Source organism: Odocoileus virginianus, chromosome 15 (assembly GCF_023699985.2).
Source record: "Odocoileus virginianus isolate 20LAN1187 ecotype Illinois chromosome 15, Ovbor_1.2, whole genome shotgun sequence".
NCBI classification, from domain to species: Eukaryota; Metazoa; Chordata; class Mammalia; order Artiodactyla; family Cervidae; genus Odocoileus; species Odocoileus virginianus.
This window is the reverse complement of record NC_069688.1, coordinates 151,490-173,863: the sequence shown is the minus strand read 5'-3', so window position 1 is coordinate 173,863 and position 22,374 is coordinate 151,490. Positions and strand designations below refer to the sequence as shown.

The 22,374-nt window shown below is 63.2% G+C and overlaps 1 protein-coding gene and 1 long non-coding RNA gene across 5 annotated transcripts; one reads left to right on the top strand and one right to left on the bottom strand.

Moving 5' to 3' along the window:
• Positions 1 to 8: 8 nt before the first annotated feature.
• On the top strand, positions 9 to 13,605 carry LOC139038421 (uncharacterized). The gene is made up of 2 exons (XR_011491378.1): positions 9 to 280; positions 11,684 to 13,605. It is a non-coding gene; the product is annotated as an uncharacterized lncRNA (long non-coding RNA).
• Positions 13,606 to 15,934: 2,329 nt separating this feature from the next.
• On the bottom strand, positions 15,935 to 20,875 carry JRK (Jrk helix-turn-helix protein). Of its 4 annotated transcripts, none has more exons than XM_070476887.1 (3): positions 20,779 to 20,861; positions 19,502 to 19,799; positions 15,935 to 18,654 (listed from the first exon to the last, which is right to left on the bottom strand). In XM_070476887.1, the coding sequence occupies exon 3, from the start codon at positions 18,291 to 18,293 to the stop codon at positions 16,707 to 16,709; it is 1,587 nt and encodes a 528-aa protein (XP_070332988.1). In that variant the 5' UTR covers positions 18,294 to 18,654; positions 19,502 to 19,799; positions 20,779 to 20,861; the 3' UTR covers positions 15,935 to 16,706. The 4 variants fall into 4 exon arrangements, with proteins under 4 accessions (XP_070332988.1, XP_070332989.1, XP_070332991.1 ...); XM_070476888.1 differs by lacking the exon at positions 20,779 to 20,861 and adding an exon at positions 19,026 to 19,205 and having other exon boundaries at positions 19,502 to 20,772; XM_070476890.1 differs by lacking the exon at positions 19,502 to 19,799 and having other exon boundaries at positions 20,779 to 20,875.
• Positions 20,876 to 22,374: the final 1,499 nt, after the last annotated feature.

Genomic DNA, 22,374 nt, shown 5'->3' with positions numbered 1-22,374 from the left:
CCAGCGCGGCCCGTGGGCGGCCCCGTCGCCGAGCCTCGGCTCCCATTGGCCCGGGCGCCGGCTCCCCGCCCGCGCCCCCAGCTTGCCGGCCCGCCTTCCCGCGCCCACGCGCGCTCCCGGCGGAGGGAGGACCCACCCCCTGCACACCCGGCGGCCCGGGGTGACTAATGCGCTCGCTCGCGCCGCCCCCTCTCCGACCCATTCAGCCCGCGGGGACCCAGGGATGGAGCTGGGCACGGACCACGACGCCCCCACTGCCAGCGCGGGGCAAGGAGGCCAGGTGAGCGCCCCGGGGCCCCCCACCCGGAGGTAAGGAGGAAGCCCCCTCTCCTGGGCCCCTCCCGGCTTGCTTCCTCCTGTGGCTGCCACCTCCTGCCTGCGGGGGGGTTGGGGGGGGTGGAGGGCTGGGAGGGAGTGCTGGACGTTGCACCCCTGGGCCACCGGCGCAGGCCCTGACCTTGCCCAGCCGCGGTCTGCGGGACGTTCAGCCACAGGTGAGACCTGGCCAGCACCTCGGTACTCGGACCCTCTTTCCTTGATCTGAAGACCTCGAGGCATGTTCATGTGCACACACACCCCCAGGTGTCAGGTGTGAGTCCCCGACGTGGCCTGACCCCTCTGTCCCTGCCCGGGAGCCCCTGAATCCAGGCCTGGGGCTGGCCCTGCGTCCTGTGTGAGGGGGACACGCACCCAGGGCTTGGACCCCCAGCTCCCTTGGCCATGGAGTGGGTGCATGTGTGCCTGGCTGGCAGTAGCTGGGCACGACCACCTGGCACCTCAATCCCAGGTCTTTGCTGAGGCCAGGACTTTTTCACTCGGTGCCTCCAGGGACACCTGGAGGCTGCTCTCAGGGGGCAGAGGGTGGGGGAGACGGAGGGGTCCTGCCTCTCACCACAGGGTGTGACCCCTGAACCCCCAGAGCAGAAGCTCCAAGACTTCTAGGAGGATGGAGGTGGGGGGAGGGGGGAGGGTGCTGGCAGCCTGATGCGGCTGGAGGCAGAGAAGCAAAGCACCATATAAGGAACGGGGCTCCGGAAGCTGAGATTCCCTCGGGAGGGAGGTCCCTTCTGCCTCCCTGGCAACAGTATGGGGAAGGGACGTCCCCCTGGATGCCCAGGACAGATGGCTGTGGTCCCAGGTCCTCTGCAGTTCTGCGGGCACAGGTGGCACACACTCCCCGCAGCCACGCACCACTGCCTGTCCAGACGCCTTCCCTGCGGCCAGCGCCCTCACACACACACACTACACACTCACCCCTCCCCCACATAGACACTCATACCTCACACCCGTCCATCCTCCCCCCACCCAGTCATCCCTGTTCACACCTACCCCCTCATGCCAGGCCCACCCGCCCCCAGTGTCTTGCTCACACGCGCGAGGGCACACGGGCGCCCACACTGCAGTCCCCACTCTGGGCCCCACCGGGGCCCCTTCTGTCCTGGGAGCACCCCTCAGAGCCAAGCTGCCACCTCCTTTCCTGCTCTAAGCTTCCACCCTTAGCTGGGAGGAATGTCTCCCTGGCAGAAACTCCTCCCAAATCGCACTCCTGGCATTTCTAATTAAAGGCGAGTGGGTGAGCAGAGAGGGAGCAGGGTGGGGAGTGGGCCAGCTGCTGCCAGAACAGGAATCCCAGGGCCGGAGGCAGTAGGGTGTCTGTGTGCGTGAGCGGGGCTGGTTACCACAAGCCCGCTACCACATCTGAATGCCCTGGTCAGGAGAGGCCTGCAGCGAGCCAGCCAGGCAGGGACCGCACGTGTGCACCTGTGTGCATGTGTGTGTGTGTGCGCACCTGCGTGTGGCGGGGGTGCCAGAGCCAGCACCTGAGTGGCCAGTAGGGATGGCTGGTCACCCCCTCGGTTTACAGAGGCCCTGTGGCCCCTGAGCCGTGGGCCGGCTGGGGCAGGAGGCTGGAGGTGGGCGTCCCCTCTGTGGGCGGGAGAGTGGGTCTCAGGGCAGCCTGGCAGGTGGGCTGGCCTCAACACCGGCCCTCGGTGGCCCCTCTGCCCGGCCAGCCTGGCCTGCTGTGGGTGTGGAGGGCGCTGCACAGAGGCTGCGCTCACAAGGCCGCTGTGACAGGTGACGGGCCGCAGCCGCTGCTCCGGGAACACTTAATCGCTGCCCAATTATCGCCCCAGAAGCCCTCAGCACACCCCCACGCTGCAGCCTCAGGCTCCATTCTCCTGCCGCCTCCGCCTCCGGAGAGGAGGCCTGGCCAGCTCCGTGCCTGTGGGGGCTGCCCCCACCTCCCCTGCCGGTGGGGCTGAAGGCCTCCAGCCCCAGCCCACCCAGAGCAGGCCGGCTCAGGCTGAGGAGGGGCGGGCGCAGTGGGCAGCGGGGCTGTGCAAGGACGGAGCGGGGGCCCAGCCCCCCGCCCCCAGCTCTCAGAGCCTGGCTGGGCTGCTGCTCCTCAGGCCTGGCAGTTCCTGACGCCTCGCCTGCCCCAGATGGAAGCGGGTGAGCAGGAGAGGCTGGGTCTGCCCAGCCTGAGGGTCCGGGAGGCCCCCATTCCAGCCCTTCCAGGTTCTAATGCTCTGCCCCCAGGGCTCAGGGCTCCCAGCCCCCAGGGGCTGCTCTCCTGATGCTGAGACCCTTGTTTCAGCCCTGGGTCTCCCCAACCTCTCCTGCCAGCCCCCCACCCCGCCCCTGCTCCCCACAGCGCCTGCCTTCCCAAGGCTGCTCCATGATCAGGTTGACCAGGTTCCATCCCCAGGAACCTCCCTCCTCGTCCCTCTTGCGGGGTCTGGGGTGCTTTCTGGGAGCCAGGCTTGGCCTACCTCTCCAGCAGGGCCCCAGCCGCCGCCCTGCAGACTCGCAGCCTCTCATCTGCCCCCAGCATGGCACAAGCACCTGCAGGCAGAGCTCACGCTGTCATGGACCCCCCAGGCCCAGGTCACTGCCTCCTGCAGCGGGGAGGGGGGCTATGGAGGGAAAGCCGGGGTGTTGCCCGGAGCAGCCGTCAGCCACCCGCTCTCACCTGGCCCTTCCTGCCCGGCTTTGGCCTGGGGCCCGGGTGCCCACCCTCCACGTGTACCCGCTGCCCGTCCTCCCACCCGGTGGAGCCCTCTGAGGTCTATGGCCTCCTCCTGCCTCCTGCGCCTGCCACCATCCGTTTGGCATTTCCCGGCCCGGCTGTCCTGGTGCCGAGGATCTGCCCACCCTGGCCAGCGCTGCTGCCCCTCGCCCTGAACCAGGCCCGAACCCAGGTCTCTCGTGGTTGCTGCTTCCCTCTTGCTCAGCCAAGCACTTAGAGTCGAGAGCTGGGTGTGACAGCAGCCCCAGGACGGCGTCCGCATCCTCACAGCTGAGCCACGGAGCCCGAAGCCGACCTGGCGCAGAGCGTGCGCGTGCAATGAGTCGTGGAATGGGCGAGATAGTGGGCCCTTCTCCCTCCCTTTCTGGTTGGGAGACAGTTGGCGGTTGCCCAAGTGAGCCTTAACTGTCCGTCTGTCAACTGGGCTGACAGTGCCAGGGACTGGGGTCCAGCGAGGCTGAGTACTGGTCCTCTTGCCTGACCTGGTCCCTGCCCGAGGACGCCCCCCTCGTCCTGCCAAAAGCCTCCCATCGGAGCATCACTTCCAGGATCTGGGAGGTAGGAGGTGGTCGGGACCCCTCCCTGTGGCCCCTGGGGGGAGCCCCCTTGCCCCCAAGGCAGTGGTGGGGCCAGAACACATGCCTGGGCTCCATTGATGAGGCTGAACAGAGGCCCTGGGGACGGCTGGCTGCACGGCCTGGGGCTTGAGCCCAGTCAGCTCGGAGGGCACTGCTGGTCCAGCCATGCTCCTGAGCCCAGCTGTGGGGGGCTAGGCCACGGAGAGGCCGGGACAGGCAGGCGGGGGCCATGGACACGGTGGGAGAGCTGAGCCAGGGAGGAGAGCGTCAAGCTGGGAAACGGAGGCACAGAGGAGGGCGAGCCGCTGGGGCTGGTGGTCTCCTGCCTGGGGAGACGCTCTCCCTCATCTCACGGAGGCCCTACAAGGCGGGGGCCCTCCCCGGGCCCTGAACCGGCAGGCGGCTCAGCTGGGGTCCCTCCACCCCATGTGCCTGCGGGGCCTGCTGCAGCGGAGCCTCTGGGAGGGCCCAGGAGGCCAGGGCAGGACCCTGGGGGATCGGGCACATGCTGACTCCAGACTGGAGTGACCCTGAGCAGGGGTTGGGCTCAGCCTGGGGGCCAGGGAGGCAGCAGCGCTGGACTGCGTGGGGGCGGGGGTGGGCTGAGCTCCCGGAGCTGCGGAAGCTTTTTCTTTCCTGTCCCGCCCCTGCTCCCGGGCTGCCTCTCCTCTCCTCTCTGGTTGGCAGGGTGTGTGCTGCGTTCTGTCCCCTGAACAGGCCACCTCACACACCAGACCCTCCTCCCTCTGCACCAAGGAAAGTTCTGCATTTTCCTGCCGATCCCGGCATGGCAGGGCCTCCCTGCACCCTCCAGGCCAAGGCCTGAGCAGGGGCCATGGGTAGGGCAGGGCAGGGCCTGTCCTCAAGGGACACTCTTTCCTCGCCACCCCCAGCCATTGAAGAAGGGAAGGCAAAGCCCCTAGCAAGAGGGTCCAGGGCTGCTCCAGGCCCCTCCGCAGGGAAGCCAGAGCCGGGACTGGCTGGTGAGAGGGTGAGGGGATGATCTGCTGGCTCTCCGAGGTGCCGGGAACACGGTGCGCATCCTGCGTGACTGGGGGTGGACCCCCTCTGCACCCCCGGCCTCAGTTTCCTCACCCGCAGAGTGGGTCCAGCCATTGCTGCCCTGCTCAGCTGTGAGGTGAGTCAGTCAATCAAGCAGCACTTCCGGAGCCCGGCTTGGCTGGCACTGAGCAAGGTGGGATGGTGGGGAGGTGCAAGTCACCCATGAAATAGGGCCACCGCCGTGACCCCCACACAGTCCCCGGAGGACACCGGGCTGTGTGCGGCCTTAGGCATGCTGCCCATGGAGCCGCTGCCCTTGGCACTGGGCTGCCAGCTGGTAGCACCTCCGCTCAGAGGGTCAGGCCCTTCGAGGAGCAGCTGCGGCACCCAGGGTGCCTGCTGGGGAGTCGGACAGGTGGGACCGGGTGAGCGAGGCTGTGCAGCTTTGCTGGTGGGGGCTGGAAAGGGGGGCCAGGAGGCAGGGGCGTGGGGCAGGGACACCCCTGTGCATGCCGCTTGCTGGCTGACCACCCGCACGGCAGCTGGAGCCAAGTGTCCCCTCAGCTGGGCAGGCGCCCTGGTCGGGAGCCAGGCACCCCCTTTCTGCGCCCCACCCCCACTTCTCGAGGCGTCTCGGGGTGGCGTCCTGCGGACCCCTTGACCCCGCTGGCCCCGCCATCCTCGGCGCACCGGGGGGTGGACAGCTGTGGTGGGTGGTGACAAGGAGGGCGCTGGCCCGCTGAGCGCGCTGGTCCACATGAGGCCCTGGCCAGCCTGCCGCCCACCACACCACCTTGTTTAACTGATGGAGGTCTGCCCAGTGTCAGAACCTAGGCATGAAAGCTCAGCCAGGCTCATGGGGCGTCTCATCCGAGCCCACGGTCACCGCCTCCAGGAAGGACCCCCAGCCTCCAGCGCGAGAGCCTCTTCCGCCCCCGCCCCCCCTCGGAGCCCCTGAGCACAGCATCCTCCCACCTGTGCCGTTTGTAGGTGTGTGTGAGCGAGCGTTAGTGTGTGAGAGTGTATCAGCATGTCAGAGTGCACGTGCTTCCTGATCTCTCTGGCCAAGGCGTGCTCCTGCTGGCCGACGGCCAGACCCTGAGCTCGCTCTGGACGCACGGAGTGGACAAAATGCCCTGCTCACTAACCGAAGAGACTCTGCCTGCTCAGAGGTGCGCCCACACCCCCGCGTGCTGCCCTGCTGGGTGGGGACCGTGGAGGGTGAGCAGGGCGACGTGGGTGCGGGGACGGCGGGACGGCCACTCTGAGATGGGTGCGGGGAAGGAGGGAGGGCCACTCTGAGAGCTCGTTTAGAGGGTGGGGATGACAGCAGAGCCGGCTCCCGGGGTCGGGGTGGGGGGAGTTGGAATCGGGCAGCCGCCCCCTCTTCTCTGCCCACTGTGACCCAGGCAGGCTGCGCACGGCCCCCACCACCTCCCTGGATCCCCGGGGGTCCAATCGTGCAGCAGAAACCCTGAAGGTGGCCAGGATGTGGGGTGCGCTGCCAACCGGCCCAGGGAGACGTCCCCAGACGCCCGTGCCAGGGAGGGGGTGGTGGCCACTGCTCTGCCGCGCTCTGCGTTCCCATTTACATCTCAAAGCCAGCGCAGTGCGCCAGCCTCCACCACTCACTTCCGGGGCCATAAAAGGAGCGGGGCTGAGAATAGCTTGCTGTGACGTGGGGAGCTTCCCCACGCAGGTGCAGGCGGTGCCGCCGGCAAGCAGGCAGGCGGAAGGCAGGCTCTGTCCCAGCTCCACCCCCGCGCACGGGAAACGGCAGCGGCCAACTCGGCTGAGGAGGTCCAAGGTCCCGCCTCCATTCTCCCTCTCACCTCTCCTTCCCTCTGCCCTTGAAGCCACCCGGCCCACGCGCATCTCATCCAAGCCCTCCCAGTCCGGCCGAGGCCTCTCCTGGGCTCCTGATCCACAGCTGCACGCCTGGCGCAGCTGCAGGCCCCTCGCCCACCCAGGCTGGCATTCCCCCACTCTCTGCCCTGGGGTGTGGTGCCTCCCTGTCTGCTGCCGGCCTCAGATGCTAGGCACAGCCGCGATGACCTCTGGCCCCGATCTCCACTCGACCCGTCCACTGGCAGCCGCTCAGTCGCGCCTCCCTGGGCCTCTGTCTCTGGGGCGCCGTCCACACCCTCTGGGTCTGTGCCCGGCCTTCGCTGCCAGGTAGATCTTACCAATTCTGAATAAAGGGCCTGTGCTTCTGTTCTGCCACAGACCCCACCCGCTGCACAGCCAGTCCCACCTGCCAGGGCCCCCATCCTGGTTCGAGGGTCTCTCTAGAAAGAGGTCGACATGGAAGCAGTGTGGGAGACGGCCTCAGTGCGTGCCGAGCATCTCCCTGCTCCTTGGAACAGATGGGTGGTCACTGTCAACCATTTTACAGACGGGGAGCTTGAGGTGCAGGGAGGGTAGGGGATGAGCTTGGGGAACCAGCTGGTGAGCAAATGACTGAGTCTCCTGGCCCCGAGGCCAATCCCTATCCTGCCGTCTGCCGCCACTGGCCAGGTGCAGGGTCAGGCTACCCTGGACACCCTCTGAGCATCAATTTCTTCAGCTGATGGGCAGGTGGCCCCTCAGAGGTTCAGGGTAAGGGGCTGATCGGCAGGACATCCGACGCACGGCCCGTCTTCCACGTTCTTGGTCCTGAGTTCTGTTTGTGGATCTGTAGATACTCCCCAGGGTGTGGGGGCCACAGCAGCAGGAGGCGGGGTGCTCAGGGGAGGGGTTGGTGACATCCGTGACCTGCACACGGCACTGGCCACCTCCTGGCCTGGGATCATCAGTCTGTTCCCCACAGGCCAGGGTAGATCCTGGACCCCTCAGCTCCCCCCGCCACCCTGGCACAGTGCCTGCCTCCCCGCTCCCTCCTTCCCTTCCTCCCTCTCCTGGCTGAGCTCCAGTGGGCTGCCCACCACTGGGCCAGCCCAGGAGATGGTGACTCCCCGAGGGTCAGGAATTGCCCAGGATGGTCAAGGAGTGTACAGCCCAGACCATCACAGGCGTCCCCATCCTCCCCCCACTGCATGAATTCTCAACACACACTTGCCCCTGCCTGGCTGCACAGCCTGGGAGTCAGGGCCCCGCTGGGGTCGGGCAGCACACCAGAGGATGGGTCCCTGAGAGAGGGGCTGGGCCTGGGGCTGGGGCCTGTGGGCGCAGGCCAGGCTGGGCCAGCCATCCTGGGCCGGGTGCTGCCCACCAGCTCTGGGAGCAAGCCTGTCCCCACCCACCCGCGTGCTGGCCCTGGCCAACGACCGCCCTGTGGACGGGGTGCTCCCTGCGGGGGGAGCCCTGGGGCCCCTCAGGTCTTGGGTGGAGGCTCTCCCTGCCCCGCCAGGGCCACCAGCACCTCCCACCACCCCCGCCTCTGTGTGGCACCCACTGGCCCAGCCACTTAGGCCTCCTGCAGACAGTGGTCATTGTTGGCGCATTCTCGTCCACCTTGAAGGAGGCCAGCCCTCCTGGGGGCGCCTGGGCTGGGGCTGGGGATGAACCCTGGGGGGGCACTGGAGAGGAGGAGAGCAGGAGGGCTCAGGTATAGCCTCTGGGCAGTGGTCCATCCCCCAACCCAAGGTTAGGATAGGGTCCAGGGCCCTGAGGTTGCCCCCACCCTCTCCAGCCTCAATGCCCCATGTCCACAGACATAGCCTGTCTGAGCTGAGAGACAGGGGCTTTTCCACAGATCCCTGGTCCCTGCGACAGGCCCGAGGGCCACTCCTCTAAGGGCCCTGAACAGACCACCTCCTGGCGGGGGTCTGCACCAGCCCCCTGCCCTCGGCCCTGACAGCACCGCCCACCTCAGAACCAGGCTGTCCTGGGGCCCCATGTGCTCCCATGGGGGTGTCTCAGGAGCTTGGCTCCCTCAGGGTTGGGGCAGACACTAGGGATCTAGGGAGCCAGATGGCAGCCCCACCCCTGCAGGGTCAGGACCCCCAAGTGCAGCCCTCCTTCCCAGGCCCTGCTCCCCACCCAGCTCAGCCTGGGACCCATCCAAGCCAGCCCATCACCAGAGCGGACTCATCTGCCCAGCAACTTACCGCCCACCGCCTGTGTCCACAGACAGGAGCAGTGTGGGGAGCTGTCCATCTCCTGCCGCCCCAGCCCCTGCCCAGGGGAGCTGGGTGGAAGCAGGCCCTCCGTCTACCATCTAAGCACCGCCCGAGGAGCAGTGCTCCCTGAACTGGGCAGGCACACTTTCCTAGATGAACATAAAACGCCATGTCAGGAGCCCACAGGATCTCAGTGTCTCCCCTGGCAATATGAGAGGGAGCCTGGGGAGGCAGGAGGTAGCTTCCTGGAGTGCCAACCCAGACAGGCCTGCAGGCTTACCCACCACGTGTGGTCCCTGGTGCCACCCTCAGCAGGAGGCACTCATTTAAGATCCACGGCCCACAGTCCAGGCTCTGAATTCTAAGTGTCCCACTTATAAGCTGTGTAACCATTGTCACACCACTTCCTCTATGGCCAGCACCAGCACCAGCATCACCATCACCGTCATTACCAAGCCCATCATCACCATCTCTACTACCACCACCATCACCGCCATCACCAATCCCATCATCACCACCATCATAACCATCACCATCAACACCATCATCACCATCTCTACCACCACCACCACCACCATCATCACCAATCCCATCATCACCATCTCTACCACCACCACAACCATCACCACCATCACCAATCCCATCATCACCATCTCTAGCACCACCACCACCATCACCATCACCATCCACCATCATCACCATCTCTACCACCACCACCATCACCACCATCATCACCAATCCCATCATCACCATCTCTACCACCACTACCATCACCACCAATCCCATCATCATCTCTACCACCACCACAACCATCACCATCATCACCAATCCCATCATCACCATCTCTACCACCACCACAACCATCACCACCATAACCAATCCCATCATCATCTCTATCACCACCACCACCATCACCATCATCATCACCATCTCTACCATCACCACCACCATCACCACCAATCCCATCATCACCATCTCTACCACCACCACAACCATCACCACCATCACCAATCCCATCATCACCATCTCTACCACCACCACCACCACCATCATCACTCATCATCACCACCATCATCACCATCTCTACCACCACTGTCATCACCACCATCACCACCACCACCTTCATCATCACCACCACCACCCTCACCATTCCCAGTGTCAGTCAGTTCAGGCCCCTGTAACAGAACACCACTGACTGGGCAACTTAAACAACAGACATTTATTTCTTTCTCACAATTCTGGAGGCTGGCAAGTCCAAGATCAGGGTGTCAGTCCATCAGGTTTCTAGCGAGAGTTCTCTTGGCTGGTAGACGGCTATCTTCTTGAAGTGTTCTCACAAGGCCTTTTCTTGGTTTGTGAGAAAGAGGGGAATTGAAAGCCATCATCCTCTTCTGGTATAGGCATTAGTTATTGGAAAAGGGCCCCACTCTTATGACCTCATCTAACTTCAATTACCTCCTGAAAGCCCTGCCTCCGAACATTGTCATGCTGGGGGCTTCATCATATGAATGGGGGAGGGACACAGATCAGTTCACATCACCTGCCATCCTCAATATTGCCACCACCATGAAAACCACCACCTCGCCAACCACCACACCACTGACGCCGTGCGTTCCTCACTGCCCCGTGCGTTCCTCACTGCCCCGTGCACCACCACCAGTGCCTTTGCCACCATGCTACTTCATCCCTGCCTTCTTCCAATCCGGGGTGCTCTAACTATACCACAGACAGGGTGGCTCACAAGCTGCAGAAATTTATTCCTCACCATTGCAGGAGGCTGGAAATCCCAGGTCAGGGTGCCGGAGTGGCTGGGTTCTGGTGAAAGCCCTCCTGGCTGTGGACGGCAGACTTTGCTGTGTCCTCACATGATGCAAGAGGCGAGGGGCCTTCTGGGGTCTCTGTTATGGGTGTTAATCCAGTTCAAGGCTCCACCTGACCACCTCTCAAAGGCCCCGCTTCCCAACACCGTCAGCTTGGGGCTTAGGTTTTCAACAGTTAAATCTGGAGGGGTATACAAACATCCAGACCACAGCAACCCCATCACCAGTGTCTTCATCCAGCACCACAACTGGTCATCTCTGCCACAACCACCACCATAACCTCCACCATCCTCACCAGCATCACCATCTCCGGAGCCTCACTGCCAAGGGGCACCACACCTCCTGGCCAGACCCCCTTACGGGATGGCGGGGCAGATCAGACACCTGAGGCCAGTAGACGGCAGCCACTCAAGGCCTCATGCCATCTACTGTGGAGCCTCCCAAGGACAGCTGGACTCCGTTTTCCTAATTAGGAAGTGTCGGCCAGCGGCGCGGCAGGCTCGCTGAGCACGCCAGTGACATCACTACTCTGCTTTATTAATAAATGGGGGACGGACGCCCACTCACTGGAGACTGCAGCTGAGCCTCCTCTGAGGAGAACCCTCGGGCCCACGCTGCTTCCTGAGCTAACAGATGCCTTCTTAGACCCTCTGGCTGCCCCTGGCCCTTTTGCTGCAGGAGGGGCCTCGGCTCTTGACAAGCTGCTGGCCCGGTTGCAGGCCCGCTGCTCAGGATGGGGGGAGGTGGAGAGTGAGCCTGGGACCTGGGGCCAGAACCTGCACCCAGACTACCTCACCTGTGCTCCAGGGATCCTGATCTGGAGATGGGGAGCAGGGCCTCCTCCAAGGCTTACTGGGGAGCTGCAGAGATGTGGGCAAGTTGACACAGGCTTCCACCCTGCCAGGTCCAGACACAGAACACAGCGTCTCCAACACAGGGAGCCCCGCCTGCCCTCGTGGTGGCCAGTGTCTCAGCACCTGGAGGCCTGAGCTCACACTGCAGCCTTGGGGGACAAGGGCACAAAGCCTGCCCATCGCCTGCTCCCCGGCCCCTCGCTCCTCACGCCTGTCCCCTGGGCCCCACCCTCAAAGTCAGGCTACCAGAGCCTGCAGAGGGACCCCACAGGAGAGTCCCGTCCTGCCCTGGGCACCATGGTCCCCCTCCTCCAGGACGCCGGCTTTTGCTCTCCAGGTCTCTTCTGTCCTCCCAGTGCCCCACTCTGGGGAGCTCCCCCAGGCCCTGGGCTCCAGGCTGTCGTCTGGACAGGGCTAGCTGGCTGCAGGCCCCGGAACGAGCACAGCGCCAGGCTGGACAGAGAAGTCTCCAGCCCTTGAAGGATGCCCCCAGCAGGCTCTCTGGGCTCCTCCCACCCCAGGACCTACAGCCTCCTGACTCCTGCAGCCAGAGACGACTGGCCTCAGCTGGACTGGGAAGAGTCCAGGACCCTGGCAAGGGGTAGGCAGAGGCAGGGCAGGCAGCTGCCAGGCCCCCAATCCCCATGGGCTCGGAGGATGGGGCTGGTCTGCAGGGGCCCTGGCGCTGGCTCAGGTGTGTGCCTGCCCACAGGTGACACAGGGGGGCCTGGCACAGCCCTGAGGCGCCCCCAGGAGCTGCCTGAATGCGTGGTGGTCTGCACTGGGGGAAGCCCAGCTCTGACATTCACACCTCTCCCACCTGCTGTGAGTCAGCCACACAGTCACTCTCCGCCCCCGGGACCACTGTCAGCAGGGCCTGGAGCCGGGGTAGAGGCGGTGGGGGTGGGGGCGCGTGTGTGGTCACAGAGAGCGCCACGTCACACGTGGGGGAGGAGGGGCGAGGTCACAAAGGCTCTCGCCTTCCCCCAGGGTACAAGTGAGTCCCACACGTGTTCCAGACTCCCTGGTCTTGCCCTCCTTGGGAGCTGAGAGTGCACATGGGCCAGAATGGGGGCTCAGCCCGCAACCAGGGTCAGAATGCAGGAGTGGGTCCAAGAACCGGGACTCAGTGAGGGACCAGCGTCAGGGTTCACCCAAGCCACGCACAGCAGACCCCTGGCTGCTCAGGAACCCTCCAGCTCCTTCAAGGTTCTAGGCTGGGGCTGCCTGCACTCTTTCAAGTCCCCCAGAAGGCACTGCACAGCCCCCAGAGACAGAACAAAGCCAGCCCCTTGTCTGAAAGGGTCTGTGGGGCTGTTGCAACTCCTGGCAGCTTCCACATCCACACACACTTTGTCCCCAGGCCAGGAAACTGTCTCTCGAGAGGATGTGGCAGAGGGGTGACCAACCTCACAGCTGGGCCTGTGGGAGGGCAGGGGCAGCTAGTGACACCCAGACCCAGGGGCCACCCGGGGCCCCCTGCTGGGACTCTGGCCTGCAAGCCAGTTTCAGGCCCAGGCCCTCTTGCTGGGCTTGTGCGCCTGCTAACACTGCCAGAGTGATGCGGCCACCCTCCACCGAACCTGGTGTCTCCAGCCTTCTCTTCCCTCCTGGCACTGCTCAAGGAGCCCCTCCTGCCCCAGGCCCACAGAGGTGAGCACACTGACTGGGAAGCCCGTGGCCGGCAGCGGGCCTCAGGACACCTCCGTGAAATGGGGCCGTCGTGGGGACCGTCCACCCGCCTGGACTGGCCTTCACCTTTGAGGGCCGTGCACCCAGCAAGCCCGGGTAGGTGGGAGGTGGCAGGCGCTCCAGCTGAGATGGAGGCCCAGGCTGCTGCCCCACCCGGCCTCCCATTCCGGGCGGTGGGCGAGACCGTCCCACACCACTCTGAGACCACCCAGCGTGGTCTTTTCACCCTGTTCTTTGGACAGCATCATCTCTCAAGTGCCATCAAGATCACGAACTCTTTCTCCCACGAGTTCACATCTACTGCTGAGCCCTCTGGCAAATCCATCATCTTACAGTACTTCTCAACTCCATTGTTGAATTTCCATGTTTTTAAAAACAGCTTTTTATTTATCATCTTTTTACTGATTTTCTCTACTTAATATCTTCCTTTCCCCCCTTAACTTCTTTAATCATGGTTTCCTCTAGTTCTCTGACTGTATCTGTAATGGTCAATTTGAAGTCTTTCCCTGTTAAATCCAACATCTCACTGTCACCTGCGTTTTAGGAACAATATGGTATGTGGTCGTATTTCTCTTTGTGTTTGTAATTTTGGATTGGAAACTGGCCATTTTAGGTCATGTATCATACCAGCTCTGGGTACTGGTCACCCCAGACTGGGACTTACATTCTTCTCTGCCTCATGTCTTACTGGCTGGGTCATCTTAGGGGCACCCCCTCAGTCCCTGACGCTCCTTCCCAGGGACACAGCCTCAGGAAGGCCCACGGTACCTCCAGCCCATGGCAGTGGTTTTGGCAAAGCTCTGACTGTGTGGTCCCTGCCCGCACCCAGCGGTTAAACTCCACTCACAGCTGGCAGACTGGTTTTCAACAATGCCCTGGGCAGAAGCTCCTTCTCAGACCAATCCCATTGCACCTGGCTCCTCTGAAGAAGATACTGAGATCAGTGCTGGGGATTCCCCTGACCACAGGGGGCCTGCGGTCCAGCCTGTGTCAACCTCTCTCCATGACGTCCGTCTCTTGAGAGCACCCTGGGTTGGGCTCCACCTCGTTCTGCAGGAAACACGGTCAGCTCCTTAACAGCAGCACTAGGCTCGCTCCTGCAGGACTAGCCTGCTTCTCCCCTGGTGAAAACCTCTGAGCACTGCTCACTGCTGGCGGTGGGTGACAGGTGAGTGCTGGGAGGAGGGGGCAGCGGTCCAGGCCTCCGGGGCTGGCCCCTCAGCGTGGAACCGCCACACGGCTCACCCTGGGCGCCTCGGCAGTCTGCCCGTGTCTTTGTGGAGACAGCGGTGGAGAATGTGACTCATGGACAGCGCAGCCCCCCAGAAGCCCTTCTTGGGAGACATGTGCTCCCTGGAAGCAGGTCAGGGGTTGCCCTTGGGCCTCCAGATGAGCTCAATGTCCAGCACACAGCAGGTACTCAGGAACGCTACGCCCTGTGCTAGAAGCACATTTAAGGAAACCCACTGCAGCTGGTGTCTGTGCAGCTGCTGGGCAGGCCCTCCGGGGTGGGTCCTGCTTGCCCTGTGCCACGGCCTCCCAGGAACAGAAGCAGTGCGAGTCCCTGCCTCCAACCTCCATCCCTCCAGAAACATCTGGCTACTATGGCCCCAAGCTGCCTCCAAGGGGCTCTGGCTCCACCCCAGGGAAGCCTGGCTGATAGGTCCAGGCAGGAGCTGCAACCGCCTGCCTTTCTGTCCCGCACCCACCCACCCATCAACACCCCTGCCCCCACCACCCCAGCCATCAGAGGTGTGGGTGTGCAGGGCAGGGCCTCCTGCTTCCCACCCCCAACAGGAAATGCAGGTGAGGTGGGCAGTTCACTTCGACCCCGCAGGCCTGATCGGGCTTCTCCAACTGCACAGCCTCCGGGGCCTCCCACATTGAGGGTCTAATCAGACCCCCGAGACCCAATGCAACAGGAGAAGCAGCAGTTCGAGAAGGAGTGCCAAGGACAGGCTCCCTCCCAGCGGTGACGGCTGCTTGCTGATCGGCCACGACAGACGGGAGCAGGCTGTGTGGGCAGGACAAGAATCCAGCCCAGGGGCTATGTCTGCTGGGGACTGAGCACCCACAGGGGGCCTAGGAGGCCTGCCCACCCCCAGCACAGTCCTACTGCTCCAGGCCGCTGGACTGGGGCTGGCCGTGGGGAGGGAGCGTCTCCATGTGTCCATCCACGTCCAGGCTGCCGCCCCGACACCTGACCCTGCCACACGCCCACAGCACAGGGAACACACGAGTCCAAAAGTGGTGAGAGAGGGCACGCTGCACAGCTGTCGCCCCCACACGTGAGGGAAGGCGACGTGACGGCTCAGCAGGAGGCAGTCTGGCCCAAAAATGAAAATGACCTGTGCTTGCTTCACGATCTTCACACACACGTTTTCAGCAGGAAACACACAGCTCACAGAGCAGTGGCAAGCCAGCCGAGACTGTCACCTCAGTGTCTGGAAGGACGCAAAGATACCAGAGAACAACCACAAGCCGAACCCTCACCTCCCCTTGGCTCTTGCGGGAACAGAGGGGTCTCAGTGCGATAAACACAGGAATGAAAACTGTGGGCTGATTCAGCTGCCCAAGAAGCGGTAGAACTGAAGGCAAATGGTGAAGAGCCCAGAAAAGGACGCCCACATCCGGTTCATTCAAAGAGGGCGACCAGCCTGCCCAGGGCACTCTGTCTGGTCGTGAGTGACCAGGGGCTCTCTGTCTGGTGACAAGGGACCAGGCTGGCCAGAGGCGCTCCGTCTGGTGACAAGCGATGCAGAGCAGAGGCATCAGCAGCGATGCAGGGAGCACAAGTCTCCTGGTACGGGTCTTTACAAGAGCGGCCCACACAGTCAGCTTTCCCCACGTGAATCACTACGGGGCCAACAGCTCAAAATAAGAGTTCCAACGCTGCTAGGCATCTGAGTAGCTCCTTTTACTGTTTTTGTTACATCACCTCAGACTAACTTCTGAACGTCTGGTCCAGGTTTACTAATGCGGAGGCTGTAAATGCAAAGTTCTGAGGATTGAGGGACTGTGGACCACATACAGGACTTGAAGCCAAGATGCTCAAAACACTGGTAGTGACCTGGGGTCCCACACTGGGGCAATGGGCTCCTCGGTGGCCCGCTCCTGCTGGCTCTAAAAACAACTCTACCACGTCAAGTGGGCATGCAGCCCACTGCATCCTGGGGCCCAAGCCCGAGGGCAACATGAAGTGAGGCTCACTCTGCTAGGAGAGCTGACGACTGACGCGGGGACACAGGGCCTGCAATGCCACAGGCAGGGGCCATACAGACTCTCACTCACAGTCGAGTCCCACCCTCAGTGACCTGCCTGATCCAGGGCCGGCCCCAGACCTGCAGACAGCCCCAGGGGGCGAGCGGGGGCCCTCGGGAAGTGTCAGCCCCATCAAGCAGCAGTGGGGACCATGGTCAGTCGGCTGAAGGTGGCTTGTCCCCGCCTGGACAGACAGATGTCCCTACCCTTGTACATAGCAAGGCTCAGGCAGCGAATACAAGCTGGGCGGCGGCCCCTGGAGGTTCTGGGACATTTTGGGTCTGGGTGGGCCCTTCAGGAAGACCTCCTTGTGCTCGGGTGGCAGGACAGACCACACGGCAAAACCTCAACGGGGCAGGCTGTCCTGATGAACATGACCCCGAGACCGCAGGTCAGACCTCACCGCCTCAGGCCTCGCCGGCCGTGGACGAGCTGGGCAGCGGGGAGCGAGGCTGGGTGCCGCGAGGCCCAGGCCGTTCCCAGGGTGCCTCAAGCTTGACAGCAGCTGCGGGGGCCCCACATCGCTGCGCCTGCCACCGCCTGCTGAACACAGATCGCAGCGAGCGCAGCTGGCCCAGCTCCTGCGCCGAGAAGCAGGGCTGCGCCTCCGCGAAGCGCACCACGGCATCGAAGGACACCGCCGCCTGCTCCCAGGCCGCCCTGTCCGCCCCTCCAGCCTCCGCCAGCACCGGGCTCCCTGAGGCCGCACTCCCGAGGTGGGCTGGGGCACCTGCTGCGAGCCCGGGGGTGTGCGCAAAGGCCTGGTCGGGGGGCTTAGTCCTGAGGCGCTCCGGCTCCTCCTCGGAGGATGAGCCCTCCATGAGTGCAGCCTCAGGCCACAGCTTCCTCCAGGCCCGGCTGAGGACGGCGCCCGGCACCGCATCCCAGGCACAGGCCACGTCAAGCACGGCATCGTGCACACTGCAGCGGGGGGCCAAGGCCTGCAGCCTGCCGCGGGGCGTGACGAAGTTCCTCATGAAGTCCCTCCGAATGCCCTGGTCCATGGGCTGGAGCAGGGTGGTGACACTGGCAGGCAGGAAGATGGTGAAGACGTTCTCCGAGGCTAGCTCAGCCTCGTGCGGGTGCACCCGGGAGCCATCCAGGAGGAGGATGGCCTTGCTGCCCTCTGGCAGGGCCACGGCTCGGAAGTGCTCCTTCACTGCGGGCACGAAGATGTGATGGAACCAGTCAGCAAAAATCTCCTTGTCCACCCAGGCGCTGCCTTGGGCCTTGTATGCGACAGGCAGGTGCTGGAGGCCCTGCACCGCCTTGGGGCCACCCCATTTCCCGACCACCAAGGGCTTGATCCTATGGGAGCCTGTGGCATTGGCGCACATGAGGACAGTCAGCCGGTCCTTGCTCTGCGTGGGGCCGGGCGCCGGCCCGCCCTCGGGGTTGGGGCTGTGGGAGCAGCGCCAGAAGAGACCAGTCTCGTCAGCGTTGTAGACCTGCTCGGGGGACAGGCCATGCTCCGCGGTTAAGCTCCGGAAGAACCCGCAGAACTGCTCGGCCGCCTGCTGGTCGGCCGCCTGCTTCTCGCTGGATGCATCCAGCTTCTTGATGCCGTGTCTGGCCTTAAAGCGCCAGAGCCAGCCGCCAGAAAACACACAGGGCTCAGTCAGCTGCATCTGCTCATAGAAGTCCTTGGCCTTTTCGATGAGCATGGGGCCGGAGACGGGCACGCCCTCAGACCGCTTCACCAGGAACCACTCGTAGAGCACGCGGTCCAGGTGCTCGAGCTTGGGCGTGTGCAGGGTGCGGCGCTGCGCCAGCGCCTTGTCCGAGTCGGAGCTGGCGAAGAAGCGGAGCAGCTGGGCCTTGTGGGCCCTGATGTCGTACAGGGTGGACATGCCCACATTGTACTCCTGCATCAGTGCCCGCCTGCTCTCGCCCTTCTCCAGGCGCCGGCAGATGTCCATCTTCTCCTTCAGGGTCAGCACCACCCTCTTGCGCTTCTCCCCAGGGCCCCGCCCGGCAATCGGCTTGGAGGCCATGAGGAGGGGCTCGTCCCAGCCGAGGGGGTCGCACCTGGGCAGGGGCTGGTGGCCTTCCCGCCTCTTCCTCCCCCACCCTCACCTGCCAGAGCTGACGCAGGGCCAGCACAAGCCAGGGCCCCTTCTCAGCTCCTCTCTCCAGCTCCAGCAGCTTCCCGACCCTCTCTGCAGGTAGACCAGCGTCAGCCACCCTGGGCGCCCCCACGGCTGGACCTCCGGCCTTCTCTGCAGGGACGGTGGCCGTGACTCCCCTCAAACACAGACCGGAGAGTACAGCGGCCCTGGGAGGTGGTTTCCAGCTAATAGAGGTTTTACTGCCTGAGCCGTGGGGGCCTCTCTCGTGCACATGGTGCTTTATCAGCTAGAAAGCAAAAGGGGGAAGAAAGAGAAACATTAGGGCACGTGCCTCGGCCTCATAAGCACGTCCTCGTCAACTCTACCCACACTGAAGCAGCCACTGGCAGGGTCTGGGGGACAATGAACAGAGCTGCCAGCAGGTGACGCAAGAGGCCGGCTCGGGGGCTACCGGGCTCACTGGCTCTTCTCAGCTTCCACAGGGACCTCGGAGTCGCTCGCTACGGCTCCAAACTCTAAGTGGCTGTCGGGTGCAATCTGACCTCCCAGGAAAACATGAGGGTGAAGCTACTGAATGAAGCCGGGATGTCACCAAGCACTGGGACCCGAGGGCCATGTCCCACATCAAGACTCAACTTTCCCACCAAAAGTGCTCACCGGGCCACCTGACATGAGAACCTTCATAAAACCCTCGTTCCGTCAAGAGCAGCTGAGGCAGGGGCAAAGGTGCTGCAGCGGGCAGGGATTCCTCTAGGATTCTGGGGCTGGGGAGCCTGCAAGCCTCTTTAGAAACAAGTTCCTCAAGCCCTCTCTTCAAGAGCAGGCCCCAAACTCCTTCTAGAAAGACAAGCTCGGCAGGCCTCAGGCTCCCCCCAGAGCCAGGAGGGGCGGCCAGTCTCTCGACTGCTGGTCCCACAGCCTTGGACACCTCTGGTCACAATCACACATGAGCGTGCAAACAGCACTCACACCCACTCCGACCTAGGAGGGACAGCCAGCACGTCCCACCTCGGAGAGGCAGGCAGCGCTGGCAGCCGCTCTTCCAGGCAGGACCCCCACCTCACCTCCCCCCAAACCCTCACGTGTGGCCCCACCCAACTTCATGCTGTGGGTGAAGCCACAGGACTACTCACATGTGGAAGGTACAAAGGCAGCCCTTTGAGCCACAGCTCAACAGAAGTGAAGTGTTTTCAGATGTAGCAAGACTCCCAAAGACAAACCCTAGGCCTGTCAGCAGCCAGCCCCAGGTTCATCCTTTCAGCCCTCTGAGTCAGCCTCCCGGTCTGCAATGTGGGGGTGCTGGTCCTTCTGGGACCTGTTTTCATCCTAATGGCTGTGTGACAGTGTGACTGTGCACTGCCTGGCCCCGTGCGGAGCAGAGGGGATGAAAGGCCATAATCCATCCTCAAGGAGACGTGTAGTGCACAACCACTGTAAAAACCAGGAGGAAAACAGGGGGCCCGGTCACTTCGGAGGGCCTGACTCTAAGCACAACAGGAAGGAGGAGGAAGGGCCAGAGAAGGGGACTCAGTGCCAGAAACTGCTGTGTGCCTGACACGAAGCGTGTGCAGCAGGAGCTGGAAACACACGGGTCCTGCTGACGAGGCAGAAACTTCCTTTAAAAGTGACATTCAGGTATATTACTTCTGAAGCAACTTAAGCTAAAAGGGTAACACGGCAAGAACAATGAAGACCGTTTGCAGCCTTGCTGTGGACATCCTCCTGTGCCATAGGCGAGGGTAGGAGGGGGCAGGGGGCGGACCGTGGGCAAGATAGCGAGCAGCGGGGCACCACCTGCATGCAGCCCTTTCTTGCGAGCGGGGGTAGGCTCGTCCTCAGAGAAAGCCTGAGGAATTTAGGGGGAGCATGTGAGAAAGCCCCTTTCCTCGGGAGCAGCCAACAGCGTGAGGGCGGGGCGGGGGGAAGGGGGTTGACTATTGGGAGAAGTGCTCAAGACACAAGTTCTGGCCCGAGGAAGGGCTGGATGGAGTCCTGAGAGGCAAGAGGGGCTGGGCAGGGGCCCGCGCTCAGGAGTGGACGTCGGCACACCCTGCAGGGAAGCGAGGCCGTCGTGGGCGCAGGTGCGGGGCCCAGGCCTGGGGCAGCCTAAGGCAGGGGGCCGGCTCGGTTAAGAGACGAGGCCTGTTCTGAGAACGCTCCTAGTTCGGGGACCACGTCTGGGGCAGAAGGGCAAAAGCCAGACAGAGAAAAAAGAGGCCAGGGCTCAGGACGGCTCCTTCCGGGGGAAGGGAACTCGGGCGCCGGTCCTGCCTCGGGCCGGCGGGACCCGGCCAGAGGCTGTGGAGGGACCAACTCGGTTCCGAGCGACCCAGGAGCGCTTCGCACCAGCAGCCAGGCCCCGAATCCCTGCGTCCGCCTCACCCTCCACATCGCCCCAGAGCTCGCTCACCTGAGGACGCCTGGCCACCGCCGCCGGCCGGAAGCGCCCCGCCCGCGGCCCCCCAGCCACTTCCGGGGCGCTCTAGGCGTCTCGGAGGACTCGGCATCTCTGTGGTCTCGCGGGCGGCCGGAGCCTGCGGCTGGCTGCTCGGGCCGAGCGGGGACTGTAGCTGTGGGTTCGGTGGGGTGCGTCGCTGGGCGAGGGTGGCAGGAGGCTGCGGGTGGGAGAAAGCAGTGCTTGAGCCCCTCCCTTTGCGAAGCCCAATGGCCAACGCTGTTTTTCTCCTCCCCAGCCTCCGCTAGAGCCTCCTGTGTGTTAGTCGCTCAGTCGTGTCTAACTCTTTGCGACCCCATGGACTGTAGCCCACCAGACTCCTCTGTCCATGGGATTCTCCAGGCAAGGGTACTGGAGTGGGTTGCCATGTCCTTCTCCAGGGGATCTTCCCGACCCAGGGATCAAACCCGCGTCTCCTAGCTAGAGCCTCATCCTCCCCTAATTGAGATGATTTGGATGATAAGACTTGAAGCCTTGACACTGTAATGAGTTGAGATTTGGGGACCTTGGGATGGGGTGAATGTATTTGCATGAGGGGCAGAGGACGTCCAAGCCCGAATGCCCAGAGCCCTGTGTGACTGGGTCACCTCACTTGTTATCAGTGACTGTGTGGATGCTACTGAGTTACGATTCTTGAGGTGAGAGATTATTCCGGTTATCCCATGGGACGGGTGTCATCCGTCACAGGCTCCTCGTGAAGGGGAGGAAGGAAGCACAGGTCTGGAGAACCATGGGACCATGGGAGCAGAGCCAGAAAAGGAGATGTGAGGCCAGACACAGGAGGAAGTGTGCACCTGGAAAACGGAGGAAGGGGCCGCAAGCCGAGGAACGCAGATTCTAGGAGCTGGAAAATGAAAGGAGGCATTCTCACCGGAGCCTGCAGAAGAACCAGCTCTGTGGACACCTTGAGTTTAGCTCTAAGACTCATGTCAGACTTCTGACCTCCAGAACTGCAAGATGATAAATACGTGTTGTCTGAAGCCAGGTTTACAGCCACTTGTTATGGTAGCAGCAGGGAACTTAGACGGATTTTCATAGCTTCTTGCCTTAGCTCTCAGGATGCTCCCACCCCTGGTCTTCCTTCCTCACCCTCCCCTGCTAATTGCCACCTGGCTACCTTCACCCCTGGCTCTCTCCTCTCTGTCCACGCCCGGTCCCGGGATCTCCTCCAGCCTCGCGCTATGCCTACCAGCAAAGGCAGGCAGCTGAAACGTAGCCTCCTGCCAGGACCCGCCCACAAGCTCTAGCCGTGTGCCCTACCCAGTGCCCAGCGTCCCCTCATAGCCTTCTAACGCACCTTGAACCAGCCATCTCTAAACCTGGGTGCACACCCCTCCCGCCCCGCGAGCTTCAGCTTCACACTCCCCACCGGAGTGAATGGCAGCTCCACGTCTCCATTGCTTCGGCCAAAAACCCAGCCATCCCCGCCTTCTGTCTCTCACCCCCTTCCTCCAACACGCGCACTCTGGCCTTCACATCCAGGCAGCAGCTGGCCTCTGCCAGCCCCTGTCTCTGGTCCGGGCTGCTCTGACCCTGCGGGCGCCGTCCCTG

Excerpts from the sequence above, each read along its gene's own strand:
- JRK (XM_070476890.1), bottom strand. The coding sequence starts at position 18,293 with ATGGCCTCCAAGCCGATTGCCGGGCGGGGCCCTGGGGAGAAGCGCAAG.